At 39.6% G+C, this 15,009-nt stretch overlaps 1 protein-coding gene across 3 annotated transcripts in view; it reads left to right on the forward strand.

Moving 5' to 3' along the window:
* LOC127427106 (protein MTO1 homolog, mitochondrial-like) overlaps positions 1–15,009 on the forward strand; it is a 30,979-nt gene that overhangs the window by 11,776 nt on the left and 4,194 nt on the right. For all 3 annotated transcript variants that reach the window (XR_007894899.1, XR_007894898.1, XM_051674475.1), the window contains exons 7-10: positions 6,608–6,798; positions 7,111–7,241; positions 11,834–12,038; positions 13,849–14,020. Coding sequence is in view for 1 of the 3 variants with exons in the window: in XM_051674475.1 (XP_051530435.1) it covers positions 6,608–6,798; positions 7,111–7,241; positions 11,834–12,038; positions 13,849–14,020 (699 nt within the window). In the remaining 2 variants the exon portion in view is untranslated. The remainder of the gene's footprint in view (positions 1–6,607; positions 6,799–7,110; positions 7,242–11,833; positions 12,039–13,848; positions 14,021–15,009) is intronic.

Genomic DNA, 15,009 nt, shown 5'->3' on the forward strand with positions numbered 1-15,009 from the left:
GGGGATATCTACAGGGAGAGATTGTAGCAGGTAGTTTTGGAATACAATTCATTTTAATAACATTAACCTTCCCAATCATCGATAAATGTAATGAAGCCCACCTGCCCACATCGCTCGAAAACCTTTTTATTAAAGGGTCAAAATGAACACTAAATAAATCAGACAAATTTGCTGGGAATAAAATCCCCAAATACTTAATGCCCTGTTTGGGCCACTGGAAGGTGCCCGGCTGGAAAGCCGTTACTGGACAGTATGCTGTCAGAGCCAAAGCTTCGGATTTAGACCAATTGACTCTGTATCCTGAGAACTTGGAAAAGGAATTAATAATTCTGTGGAGGCAAGGCATAGATCTACAGTGCATCCGGAAAGTATTCACAGCGCTTCACTTTTTCCACATTTTGTTATGTTACAGCCTTATTCCAAAATGGATTAAATTCATTATTTTCCTCAAAATTTTACAAACAATACCCCATGATGACAACGTGAAAGAAGTTTGTTTGAAATATTTGCAAATTTATTAAAAATTAAAAAACGAAAAAAATCACATGTACATAAGTATTCACAGCCTTTGCTCAATACTTTCTTGAAGCACCTTTGGCACCAATTACAGCCTCAAGTCTTTTTGAGTATGATGCTACAAGCTTGGTACACCTATTTTTGGGTAGTTTCTCCCATTCTTCTTTGCAGGACCTCTCAAGCTCCATCAGGTTGGATGGGGAGCGTCGGTGCACAGCCATTTTCAGATCTCTCCAGAGATGTTCAATCGGGTTCAAGTCTGGGCTCTGGCTGGGCCACTCAAGGACATTCACAGAGTTGTCCCGGAGCCACTCCTTTGTTATCTTGGCTGTGTGCATAGGGTCGTTGTCCTGTTGGAAGATGAACCTTCGCCCCAGTCTGAGGTCCAGAGCGCTCTGGAGCAGGTTTTCATCAAGGATGTCTCTGTACATTGCTGCATTCATCTTTCCCTCGATCCTGACTAGTCCCCCAGTTCCTGCCGCTGAAAAACATCCCCACAGCATGATGCTGCCACCACCATGCTTCACTGTAGGGATGGTATTGGCCAGGTGATGAGCGGTGCCTGGTTTCCTCCAGACATGACGCTTGCCATTCAGGCCGAAGAGTTCAATCTTTGTTTCTCATGGTCTGAGAGTCCTTCAGGTGCCTTTTGGCAAACTCCAGGCGGGCTGTCATGTGCCTTTTATTGAGGAGTGGCTTCCGTCTGGCCACTCTACCGTACAGGCCTGATTGGTGGAGTGCTGCAGAGATGGTTGTTCTTCTGGAAGGTTCTCCTCTCTCCACAGAGAAATGCTGGAGCTCTGTCAGAGTGACCATCGGGTTCTTGGTCACCTCCCTGACTAAGGCCTTTCTCCCCCGATTGCTCAGTTTGGCCAGGCGGCCAGCTCTAGGAAGAGTCCTGGTGGTTCCAAACTTCTTCCATTTATGGATGATGGAGGCCACTGTGCTCATTGGGACCTTCAATGCTGCAGAACTTTTTCTGTACCCTTCCCCAGATCTGTGCCTTGATACAATCCTGTCTCGGAGGTCTACAGACAATTCCTTGGACTTCATGGCTTGGTTTGTGCTCTGACATGCACTGTTAACTGTGGGACCTTATATAGACAGGTGTGTGTGCCTTTCCAAATCATGTCCAATCAACTGAATTTACCACAGGTGGACTCCAATCAAGTTGTAGAAACATCTCAAGGATGATCAGTGGAGACAGGATGCACCTGAGCTCAATTTTGAGTGTCATGGCAAAGGCTGTGAATACTTATGTACATGTGATTTTTTTCGTTTTTTATTTTTAATAAATTTACAAAGATTTCAAACAAACTTCTTTCACGTTGTCAATATGGGGTATTGTTTGTAGAATTTTGAGGGAAATAATGAATTTAATCAATTTTGAAATAAGGCTGTAACATAAAATGTGGAAAAAGTGAAGCGCTGTGAATACATTCAGGATGCACTGTAAGCCATGCAATGCATACAAGATACATTACATGTCATTCTAGCTACTGTACAACACTCACGTCAAAACAACATAGTAAACAAACAGATATTTAGAAAGTAGGTCTTCATGTCATATTATAATAAATACTCAATAACATGAATATGCATGATTTGTTTTTCCATCAACATGGCAGCCAGTATGAATAATGAAGAATAACCACTGTCTTATCTAAAGCAGTAAAGTTCAACACTTGAACCTGCATCATATGTCATCATGTGCTGCCCATCGACAATGTCGAGTCAACTTGAGATGTTGTTCAGAAGTCAGTATAAAATTCAGCGGGGAATGCCAGTCTAACATGTTCAAGGAATAAGTCTGATGAATAAATGAATATTTTTCACTTAAGTCATCTCAGTGCACGCTTGTTTTGAGTTGATCCACGGTGCGTACAGACGCCACAACTTCAAATGCGCTTGTTGATACAACTTGAATAGAATTATTTTTAATGCTACCAAAATGTCATAAAAACATTTTGTTTCATGAATCAAACTACTTGTTTATTATAAAACAAAAATGTAGAATATTTTTAGAAACTAAGACATTTTCTCTGCATACACAAGTGATGTAGAATGTTGCTCAGAGCCACAGATCCAGAGTCAGCTTTTCCCATCCCATACTCCCAGTTACAGGGAGCTGTAACACAGAGCAGTTCAGCTGCATAAGTCAGTGAATTGAGCGAGTATTTCATCCTGTGTATCATGTCATGGCCAGTGGAAGACTAGTCTTATAATCCCTCTGTCTAAATGCATACTGATTTTTTTTTTAAGGCAGTGTGTATTAACACATGAATCAACCGCGTTTCACTCAACCGAGTGTTGACCTCATATTTATCTTAAACACATAATGCACATTCACTTTAGCGAGTTGATTGACAGGCGATGTCTGTATCTAAAAGGTGATTGGCTCTTTTACCTGCAAGGTGGGACTTCTTTTCTATATCCATTGACTGTTGGGTGCTAGAGCTTCTTTGTTGGGCGTTCCAATTTCTCCCATACATTTAAATAGAAGTGACTCGTCTCTGTTAAATATTCTCTGGCCTCACACTCTTTAAAACTACAATGCCAAACATCTCCTCCCCGAAGTTTGCACACTTTTACTCCTGATTTCTCACAATACATGGACAGTAGAGATGTACAAAAGCAACACGTTACTTTATTTAAAAAGTAACTCAAATTATGGTCTATAATAAATAATATTGTGTTACATTACTCATTACTCGAAAAAGTAATCTGATTATGTAATGCACGTTACATTTATCACATTACCCCCAACACTGTTGGGGAAAATTGTCAGAGCAGAAGGAAGCAAGTTTTCTTCCAGGATAACCGTACGTGTCTTGATTCATGCATCCTTCACAAAGACGAATCTGCCTGATTCCAGCCTTGCTGAAGCGCCCCCAGATCATCACCAATCCTCCACCAAATTTCACAGTGGGTGCAAGACACAGTGGCTTGAAGGCCTCTCCAGATTTCCGTCTAACCATTAGATGACCAGGTGGAGGATCGTGATGATCTGAGGGTGCTTCAGCAAGGCTGGAATCAGGCAGATATGTCTTTGTGAAGGATGCATGAATCAAGCCACGTACAAGGTTATCCTGGAAGAAAACTTGCTTCCTTCTGCTCTGACACTGTTTCCCAACTTGTTGCAAATTACAAAAGTTACTCCTATACAGTAAATAAGACTGGACCTGTGTCTTTATTAGGTTTTCCAAAATATAAGAGAAATTACATGTAACCAGGTTAGACAACTTTATGGAGAAATACATTATTATAAGTGACAGACAGTATGGTTTTCGAGCAAAGCATTCTACTGAAATGGCATTAATGGAACTAGTGGAGGAAATATCAGCTGCAGAAGACAAAAATATATATGTGGTGGGAATTCTGGTTGATCTAAAGATAGCATTTGATAACACTGATCATGCATTGTTGTTAAAAAACTATATAATATGGTATTAGAGACATTGCTTATTCATGGTTATCAAGTTATTTGAAGAATAGGTATCAATATGTACATTTTATGTTAAGTGCTGTGTGCTGCAGGGATCAGTTTTAGGTCCAAAATTATTTATTTTGTATATGAACGACCTTGGGATGGTATTGAAATTGTTCAAAAATATTTTGTATGCAGATGATAAAAATGTATTTTATTCTGAAGAAAATTTAGTTAATGTATTAAATCTTGTGGAAAAAGAATAGGAAAAGGTAAAAAAAATAATGGTTTGATATAAATAAATTGTCTTTAAATCTTAGAAAAACAAAGTAAATTATATTTGGTAATAGAGAGATTAAAACAGATCGCCAGATAAAAATTTACAATGCAAAAATTGAAGGGTAAAATAATCTAAGTTTATTATTTTATTTAAGTTATTATTTGGTATTATTGTTGGTAAATTAAGCTGGAAAGCACACATAAATCAAGTGAAATCGAATGTAGCAAAATCAATTGCAAAATTGTATAAGGACTTATTGAATGAAAAAGCATTATATACTTTGTATTGTGCCTTATTACATATTGTGTTGCAGTTTGGGGAAATGCTTATGACACTTGTACTCATCAAATATTTATGCTTAAAAAAAGCAATAAGAATTATTAGTAGAAGTAATGATAGTGAACCATCGAAACATCTATTCATAAAACTACGTATATTGAAATGTAAAGATCTGGTCGATTTTAATATTGTTCAAATTATATATAAAGCATATAGGCATTTATTATGAAAAAAATTCCAAATATGTTTGTTACGAGAAAGCCATTATAATTTGAAAGGAGTATGTATATTTAAGAAAAGTAGAGTTCAGATTGATATGAAAAATAAATGTTTTACAATAAAATGAGTGGATTTATGTCAATCTTAGAAATGAATTAAAATTGTGTAAAACTGTGGAGATGGGGGCGTGGCCGAGCGACGTCTGTGGAGAGCGAGGCCGGGAAAGGAAGAGTGGTAAGGATTGACACCTGTAGGAAATTATCTCTAACAGCCGTTTTGTGTTGCAGTGAGAGCTGGAGAGGGATGTAAAGGCAGTCCAGATCGCCGAAGAGAGAGAGAGATGCACACAGCCGTGTTTATGTGTGTGATCATTTATGTTATGCTGAAAAGCAAACCTTTTGGGTGTCACTGAAAAGTGTTAAAAATAAAGACTTACGTGTACAGTTTACCCGGCCCTCACTTTCTCCTTCACAACCCAGTTAGAGATCTGTCACAGTGGTGCCGAAACCCAGGAATTAGGAGGAAGAAACACCGTCATGGAGTCCTTGCCGCTGGCTGAAGTAATCAAGACCCTCACCAAGCCCAACATCAGGCTCTGCTTGAGCTGCGTGTGGAACAGGAGCAGCGGTTCCAGACGCTCTTCCAGGCTCAAGCGGAGGACAGGCAGGTGCTACGGAGCTTAATACACCAGTAGGGGTCTTCAGCCCTGACCCCGGACCCACTTATGGCTGTGCCACACGTCATGCTGGCGAAGATGGGACCTCAGGACGACCCGGAGGCATTCCTCGAGATCTTCAAGCAGACGGCTGGAGCATGCAACTGGCCCAGCACTCAGTGGGCGGCCTGCCTCCTGCCGTTGTTGTCCGGGGAAGCCCACCTCACAGCCCAATAACTTCCTGCGTCCAACCTCCTGGTGTACGAAGACCTAAAGAAAGCCATCCTGCAATGGGTCGGCTGAAGCCCAGAGTAACACCACCAACATTTCAACACTTCAGCTGCTGTACCTTGAGGTACTCAATCTGGTGGTACTGGAACAATTCATCGCCCAGCTACCGAAAGGGACAGCGGAGTGGGTCCAGTGCCACCGACCGGCGTCGCTGGACGAGGTGGTCCAGCTGGCTGAGGACCATATGGCGGCGTATTTGGGGTCCGGCGAGCCCTCTTCTTCTTCTCTCTCTCTCTCTCCTTCCTTCCCCTATTCTCTCCCCCTCCCCCCCCCCTCCCCGTCCTGTTCCTATTCCCTGGAAATGGGGAATTATGACCCCAAAACCGGTTCCCCGGTCCCGTTGACCATTCAACCTGCCAGTTTCCCCATCTCTCTCCGCTCTCCCCCACCAGCTGGTGAATCAGCTGCCGCGGGTGTGGGCGTGAAGTCTGGGTCGGTCTGCTGGAGCTGCGGGGAACCTGGGCACTTCTAGGGCAGATGTCCTGCCAAGGAGGTGGAGACATTGGTCCAGATCCCCGATGCACCACAGGCCACCCCCGATCGAGCAGGAGCATACCGGATACCTGTGAGTATTAAGGGGGGGTACATACCAAACCTTGGTGGAATCAGGTTGTAACCAAACCTCCATTCACCAAAGCTTGTTTCAGTCCGAGGCTTTGGATACAACCAGGCAGGTGAAGGTAAGGTGTGTGCACAGGGATATCAAAATTACCCTTTAGTGATGCCAACGCGTGGATCACCCGTTGGTATCTGGCTCTCCAGCCTTTTAAGTTCGAGGTGGTCCACAGACCAGGTGCGCAGATGGCTGTTATGGATTTCCTCTTCAGAAATGGGGGGGAGTTGATGACAGGCCGGATACTCCCGTAGGAGGCTACGAACCTACGAATGACTTATTATAGTTGATCTCTTGCATAATGTCTGGTCTACATCCAACTCGTAGGTACTGCCCCTCCATTGAGTCAAAGGTGCTGCGGTTTCCAGGACGACAGCACCAGGTGTGGCTGGAACCAGAAGGTCTGACCTCTGACCTCATGTACCCTCAGGGTTTGTCCATGACGATGCCCCCTGACAATCAGCTTTGTCTCATCAGGGAGATCCCTGGACTGCAACGCGCTGAGATTCAAACTCCAGGTACAAAACAGTCTCACTAAATCAGACTTTTGACCAGTATAAAGTCTGGTCCACTGCACCGCTTATTCTGGCTAAAAAAACCGCTTACTTAGACAGAAAGAGACTGTCTGAATGACATGTAAAATGACCAACCACACTTTGTGTTGATTTTACATGTTGTTTAGGGGTGGGATTATCTGAAATAGTTAATTTACTTGCTAATAAGGGCCGTATAGAAATGGTGGATCTGGGCAAATTGACTATATTATAAGACTATATTGACATTTATATCAGTGTATATTCATGTATTAAGTGTGACGTGTTGTTCTTCAGGTTACGGGGTGCAGTATGACTTTGTTTGTCCGACTCAACTGTTCCCGTGGCTGCAGGTGAAGAATGCTCAAGGTCTATTTCTGGCTGGACAGATCAATGGCACCACAGGATACGAGGAAGCAGCCGCACAGGTAAAACACAAGATTATGGTATGCTACATCATAGTCAGTGCTTGGTAGATTACTTCTGAATTGTTATTACAAAGTACATGACTGTAGTCAGAACTTAATCTGTTGGATTACATTTTTAAAGTCATCTAATCTGATTGCTTTCTGGATTACTTTTAGATTACTTCTGACTTAATTCTTGTTTATTTGATGTTACATACATTTGAGTAGGATAAGCTTGTGCCATTTTGACAGTGTTGCTTAAACACATTAAAGAACACTTACTCAATGGACCAAAATATCAGAATTGTTATTATTTTTGAGTGTGTTTTACTCACTATTTGTCTGTTTCTGAGTGAAATGATAAAGCATTTAAAATAGGGATGCACCGTTATTGAAATTTTGGCCGTTAACTGATAATTCAGTGTTCGGAGGCCGATAACCTATATATGCAGACAAATCTAAATCTGGATATAAATCTACATTTTGTGTGTCTGATTACAAAAACAAAAGGCTCACCTTATAAAGCCACATCCGGAGCACTTCTAATTAAATCAATCATGTAAAGTGGATTATTGTTTTTATTTTACAACAACTTTAATTGCAGAAAACAAGGAACCTGAAATATCTAAAACTTTTAACCAGTTAAATAAAGACATCTTACATTCTTATGGCCAACTTCCTTTTATTTATAAAAAAAGCATAATGACTCTGCAATTTGATGAGTGAGCTACTTTTATAAATACAGTGCATTGCACTTGATTCAAACCTGTGAAAACACAAAACTAAGGTATGCAAACAAGTCTCAAACACACTCTTAACACAACAATATGCTTTAACGTACAAAAAGAAAAAGGAAACAAAATGCATGTGACACAAATAATGTATAATGGAGTGTTTACTCAGATCCAGTATGATCCTCTAAAGCAAAGAGAGTAGGCACCAATCAAAACCCACATGGCGCGTAGCATGTGCCTGAAAAAGCCATAATTTATCGGCTGATTTATTTTATTTTATTTTTTATCCCCTTTTCTCCAAATTTGGAATGCCCAATTCCCACTACTTAGTAGGTCCTCGTGGTGGCGCGGTTACTCACCTCAGTCCGGGTGGTGGAGGACAAGTCTCAGTTGCCTCTGCTTCTGAGACAGTCAATCCGTGCATTTTATCACGTGGCTCGCTGTGCATGACACTGCGGAGACTCACAGCATGTGGAGGCTCATGCTACCCTCCGCGATCCACACACAACTTACCAGGTACCCCACTGAGAGCAAAAACCCCTAATCGTGACCACGAGGAGGTTACACCATATGACTCTACCCTCCCTAGCAGCCGGGCCAATTTGGGTGCTTAAGAGACCTGGCTGGAGTCACTCACCCTGCCCTGGATTCAAACTCGAGACTCCAGGGGTGGTAGTCAGCATCAATACTCGCTGAGCTACCCAGGGCCCCTAATTTATCGGCTTTAATATATCGGCCAAATTTTCTTATCGGACCGATAACTTTAAAATTCACATTTATCGGCCGATACCGATATGGCCGCCAATATATTGTGCATCCCTAATTTAAAATGTTCTTACTCTGGTCATTTTGGCATTAAAAGGCAATCCATGTGAGGTAACAGACCTCAAAAGTTGTCACAAAAGTAAAAGCGCATTCATGTACATATTTGAAGCTTAGTACAAAAGCAATTCACCAAACTAAAACTAACTTTATTGCACTACTGCAGTCGGTTTGGCATTTAGGTGTGGATTACATCTCCATCTGCAGTGTTAAGCCCAAAGTATACTTCAGTCAGACGTGAACACTGAGCATCCGCGTAAAAGACGCTTGACGCAGTTCTCGTTATCAGCAGAGTGCTCAAGCACTGAACATGCGCAGCCCAATTTTCCCAATTTTGGCCTTCACTGTTGCACAGCGTCTCCGTGTTTACATCACCGTCCTCCACTGAACATGTTTACATGCGCTCCTCCATGCAACATTGACAGGGGACAGTAGGGTGGTGAATGCTGCTAAGTTTATATACTGTATATAGCCTATTTACCAGATGAAGGCTTAATATATTTACCAGATGACATTTTTTTATTTTATTCACCAAGATATGAAGTTAGAGATGTGATTTATGTGCTGATGAGGTACGTTTCTTGACTATCCTAAACAATATATAGTATATATATATATATATATATATATATATACACACTACTGGTCAAAAGTTTAGGGTCACTTACTCATTCTTTATTATTTTTCACATTTAAGGATAATAGTAAAGTAATCAAAACTATGGAATAACATAAATGGAACTATAGGAATTGTGTTGTGTCTAAAAAAATCCAAAATAAATCAAAACTGTGTAATATTTTAGCATCTTCAAAGTAGTCATCCTTTGCCTAGAATTTGCAGACATGTACTCTTGACATTTTCTCAACCAACTTCTTGAGGTATCACTCTGGGATGCTTTTTAAACATTATTGAAGGAGTTCCCATCTATGTTGGGCACTTATTGGCTGCTTTTCTTTATTAATGGAAGTCATCCATTTCAAAAACTTTTTTTTTTTTTTTAATAAAATTTAAGTTTTATAATGAAATAAATTAATATGGTGGCACAATTATATTTTTGTCTACAAAAATAATTTCAAACATTTAAGCATACACCTTCAGATCAAAAGATTTTTAAGATCATGTGAAACATTTCAGTCAAGTGACCCCAGACTTTTGAACGGCAGTGTATACAGTGGTGTGAAAAAGTGTTTGCCCCCTTCCTGATTTCTTATTTTTTTGCATGTTTGTCACACTTAAATGTTTCAGATCATCAAACAAGTTTAAATATTAGTCAAAGATAACACAAGTAAATACAAAATGCAGTTTTTAAATGAAGATTGTTATTATTAAGGGAAAACAAAATCCAAACCTACATGGCCCTGTGTGAAAAAGTGATTGCCCCCTAAACCTAATAACTGGTTGGGCCACCCTTAGCAGCAACAACTGCAATCAAGCGTTTGCGATAACTTGCAATGAGTCTTTTACAGCACTGTGGAGGAATTTTGGCCCACTCATCTTTGCAGAATTGTTGTAATTCAGCCACATTGGAGGGTTTTCGAGCATGAACTGCCTTTTTAAGGTCATGCCACAGCACCTCAATAGGATTCAGGTCAGGACTTTGACTAGGCCACTCCAAAGTCTTCATTTTGTTTTTCTTCAGCCATTCAGAGGTGGACTTGCTGGTGTGTTTTGGATCATTGTCCTGCTGCAGAACCCAAGTTCGCTTCAGCTTGAGGTCACGAACAGATGGCCGGACATTCTCCTTCAGGATTTTTTGGTAGACAGCAGAATTCATGGTTCCATTTATCACAGCAAGTCTTCCAGGTCCTGAAGCAGCAAAACAGCCCCAGACCATCACACTACCACCACCATATTTTACTGTTGGTATGATGTTCTTTTTCTGAAATGCGGTATTACTTTTACGCCAGATGTAATGGGACACACACCTTCCAAAAAGTTCAACTTTTGTCATGTCAGTCCACAGAGTATTTTCCCAAAAGTCTTGGGGATCATCAAGATGTTTTCTGGCAAAAATGAGACGAGCCTTAATGTTCTTTTTGCTCAGCAGTGGTTTTCGTCTTGGAACTCTGCCATGCAGGCCAGTTTTGCCCAGTCTCTTTCTTATGGTGGAGTCATGAACACTGACCTTAACTGAGGCAAGTGAGGCCTGCAGTTCTTTGGATGTTGTTGTGGGGTCTTTTGTGACCTCTTGGATGAGTCGTTGCTGCGCTCTTGGGGTAATTTTGGTTGGCCGGCCACTCCTGGAAGGTTCACCACTGTTCCATGTTTTCGCCATTTGTGGATAATGGCTCTCACTGTGGTTCTCTGGAGTCCCAAAGCTTTAGAAATGCCTTTATAACCTTTTCCAGACTGATAGATCTCAATTACTTTCTTTCTCATTTGTTCCTGAATTTCTTTGGATCTCGGCATGATGTCTAGCTTTTGAAGATCTTTTGGTCTACTTCACTTTGTCAGGCAGGTCCTATTTAAATGATTTCTTGATTGAGAACAGGTGTGGCAGTAATCAGGCCTGGGTGTGGCTAGAGAAATTGAACTCAGGTGTGATAAACCACAGTTAAATTATGTTTTAACAGGTGGGGCAAACACTTTTTCACACAGGGCCATGTAGGTTTGGATTTTGTTTTCCCTTAATAATAACAACCTTCATTTAAAAACTGCATTTTGTGTTTACTTGTGTTATCTTTGACTAATATGTAAACTTGTTTGATGATCTGAAACATTTAAGTGTGACAAACATGCAAAAAAATAAGAAATCAGGAAGGGGGCAAACACTTTTTCACACCACTGTGTATATATATATATATATATATATATATATATATATATATATATACCCACAAGGTAGGAAAAAAATCTGTGATCTATCTGCATTGATTTCTGCAGATAAGTGATAGTTCCAAAATAACTGGAATAATCTGTGATAAGATTAATTAAAGAATAATCTGTGTCGATTAATCGGCCAAACCAATATATTGGTCGACGTCTTATCAAAACATTGCCCTTTTAGTTTTAAGCGCTCATCTCAACTTAACCATTGTTATTGTGCTCTTTGTTCAGGGTTTGTGGGCAGGGCTGAATGCGGGCAGGACGTCTCTCTCTCTGCGCCCACTGTCTCTCTCTCGCACTCATAGTTATATTGGGGTTCTGATTGATGATCTGGTCGGTCGTGGAGTGACAGAGCCGTACCGCATGTTCACGAGCAGAGCTGAGTTCAGAACGTCACTCAGACCCGACAACGCTGACCTGAGACTCACGCTCAGAGGTATCGGGAGAGTGGAAAACTGTATGAATGTGAAAGGAGACCTTTCGATGCAAAGCTGTGCCTTTATACAGTACACATATTTTCATATCCAAACTGCAAATGTATATCTCATCAGGGTTTGAACTATCTAGTGGTCCAACGAAATGAGTGATTCAATGGCCAGTGTTAATGCCAAAAACGCAGTGTTGTACCTGAAAGTTGCGACGCTACCAACTTGACAAAATGTTTTCAGTAGTGTTACAGTAGTTCAGATATTTTATACTATAGTGTGTAGATGACATGAAGTGATGGTCAGAGATTAGTTACGTTGATATCATTAATTATTCTGAGTTGTTATGACAGCCAACAACTGCACAAGTTAAGCCTGAAATTCATTTTTACTCCAAGTAACACTTAAATGGTGATTGTTCTCCTCTGGATCATTCGTTTTGGCAGTTTTTACATGGCGTCCCGAGACCAGAAATAGAAAACAGGCAATTAGAATCATCATGGCGGCGCCCAGTGGTTGGTCAGGAAAACGACTGATAGTGACATTGTTAACTATGACTGTAGTAACCATAGTTAATTTTGTGGTTACTATGGTTAAACTATAAATACCATGGTTGATTTTCATAAGGGAATGTCACCCTAATTAAATATAAATCTATCAGGTGATATTGAATTCTGCAGTCAGAACTTCTGATTGAAGAATCATATAATATAATCCGATTGTTATGTCAGAATATTCTCTTCTTTAAATAGCTTCAATGTAGTTTAGTTACTTTTCATTAGTAGTTTAAAGTGTAGCTAACTACTTTTTTTAAGAGTAGCTTAACTTCTTTAAGTAATAAGTAACTAGGTTGCTTGAGAAACTACAATTTGAATGTAGCTTCCCCAACAATACCAATATCTAGAGAACAGGCTGGACTGCGGCCGATGTAATGCAGATATACAGTATATAATATAATTTATTCAGAGCAAATGAGACTAAATCAAATGACTGAAATTAGCAGTTATTTCCTAAATATTTTCTAAATGGGTAACACTTTACAATAAGTTTCCATTAGTTAATGCACTAGGTATCATGAACAAGCAATTAACAATATATTTTCTACAGTATTTATTAATCTTTGTTAATGTTAGTTACTAAAAATACAATTGTTTATTGTTAGTTCATAGTACATTAACTTATGCTTACAAATACAACTTTTGATTTTAAAAATGTATTAGTAGATGTTGAAATTATCATTAACTAAAATTGATAAACGTTGTAAAAGTATTGTTCATTTTTAGTTCATGTTATAAATGGAACCCGTATCGTAAAGTATTACCACTAAATGTACTAATGTAAAAATAGAAAATGTTTAATATCCAGTGATAAAACTGCCAGTAAACTTTGGAGTTTACACAAGGGGGGGGCAAAACTTCTGCTAATCGGGGAGTGGGAGCAGTCACTGTCTCATCCTTATAATCTCTGCTGTATGTGGCCAAATATCTAATATATCAGTTTATCATCGATAGACTTTCAGATATAAAATATCAATCTATAACCCCTATATGGCCATATTTTGGTCTATTATCATTATATGGCAAATTAAATATGGTGATGTCACTGTTATATGTCCAATAAATGTGTCTATAAACATTATATGGCCCATATATTGGTCTAACATTGAAATATGGTTAATAAATTAGTTAGCCTACTATCCCTTATTTTAATAAAACAGTTTGTTCCAGTTTCACTCCTGCTCATAAGACATTACATTTTTGCACGATTTCTATAGTTTGGGTATAAATGATGTTAGTGACTGTATACATGTGTGTTCAACAGGGTTTGAGGAGATGGGCTGTGTGTCTGAGCAGCGTTACAACGAAGCTCTTCGTGTTCGTAAGAGTCTGAATGAGGCTTTATCTGCTCTGCAGTCGGTCTCCATGTCTGCCAGTCGCTGGAGAGACAAACTGGGAGATTTCAACATCAGCGAGACCAAGAGCACCAATCTTAAGTAAACCTTTATCACAATGACAAATACCACTGGAAACATGCTCCCTCATGTTGTCCCAAAAACAATTTTCTGTGGAACACAAAAGGAGAAATTTTGAAGAATGTACTGGTTACTTTTACATGCTATTAAAATTAGAGGCAGACCGATATATCAGTGTTACAGGTATTTCGGTGCTGATAGTGTTTTTTTTATTTTTTTATTCCTCCGTGTTCCCCTGTGGCCAGCGCTACAGGGTTTTACAGTTAGAATGGCTTGGTTATGCGTTAGAAAAGCTGCCTCTAGTGGTGAAATAAAAACAATCACTGACATCTGGTGGGAAATTTGCGACATCTAAATGTGTCATCATTGACAATATTCATCCATATTTTTATCCTCAATTTCATGCATTTTTTTATTTTGATTAGTAAATCAAGTGTCCTAAATTGAATTGAGGGCATGCAAAGACAAATGGGAAACGTGCCCCGCCAAGTCTCTGTCATTTCAAATAAGAGTCCCCAGTGTGTTTCAGGCTTGTTTATAGTTAAAAGTCCCACGTTATGCATCAAGTATCAATTTTTTCTGGTTATTATTGGGATTTTGGTTGAACAATAAGCTGCATCTGGGATTTTATTCAATTTGGTCTCTTGTTGCCTTTGTGTCTGAGCCCGTCACAGTAAGGAAAGACTAAGAATTTTTTTTTAACATTCTATAAATCAATTTTAAAAACTACCGGACGAATAATCGGTTATCATCCTTTTCCACCACCTTAGTTATCAGTATCGGCAAAATCCAATATCGGTCGACCTCTAATGGGGACTGGAGCTTTCAAGCTTCAAAAGGATGCAAAAGCACCAAAAAGTATGGTAAAAGTAGTCCATATCAGAATCAGAATCAGAATGAGCTTTATTGCCAAGTATGCTTAAACATACAAGGAATTTGTCTTGGTGACAGGAGCTTCCAGTGTACAACAATACAAAAACAGCAGCAAGACATAGATAATAATAAAAAAA

The sequence above is a fragment of the Myxocyprinus asiaticus genome, chromosome 36, assembly GCF_019703515.2.
Source record: "Myxocyprinus asiaticus isolate MX2 ecotype Aquarium Trade chromosome 36, UBuf_Myxa_2, whole genome shotgun sequence".
NCBI lineage: Eukaryota > Metazoa > Chordata > Actinopteri > Cypriniformes > Catostomidae > Myxocyprinus > Myxocyprinus asiaticus.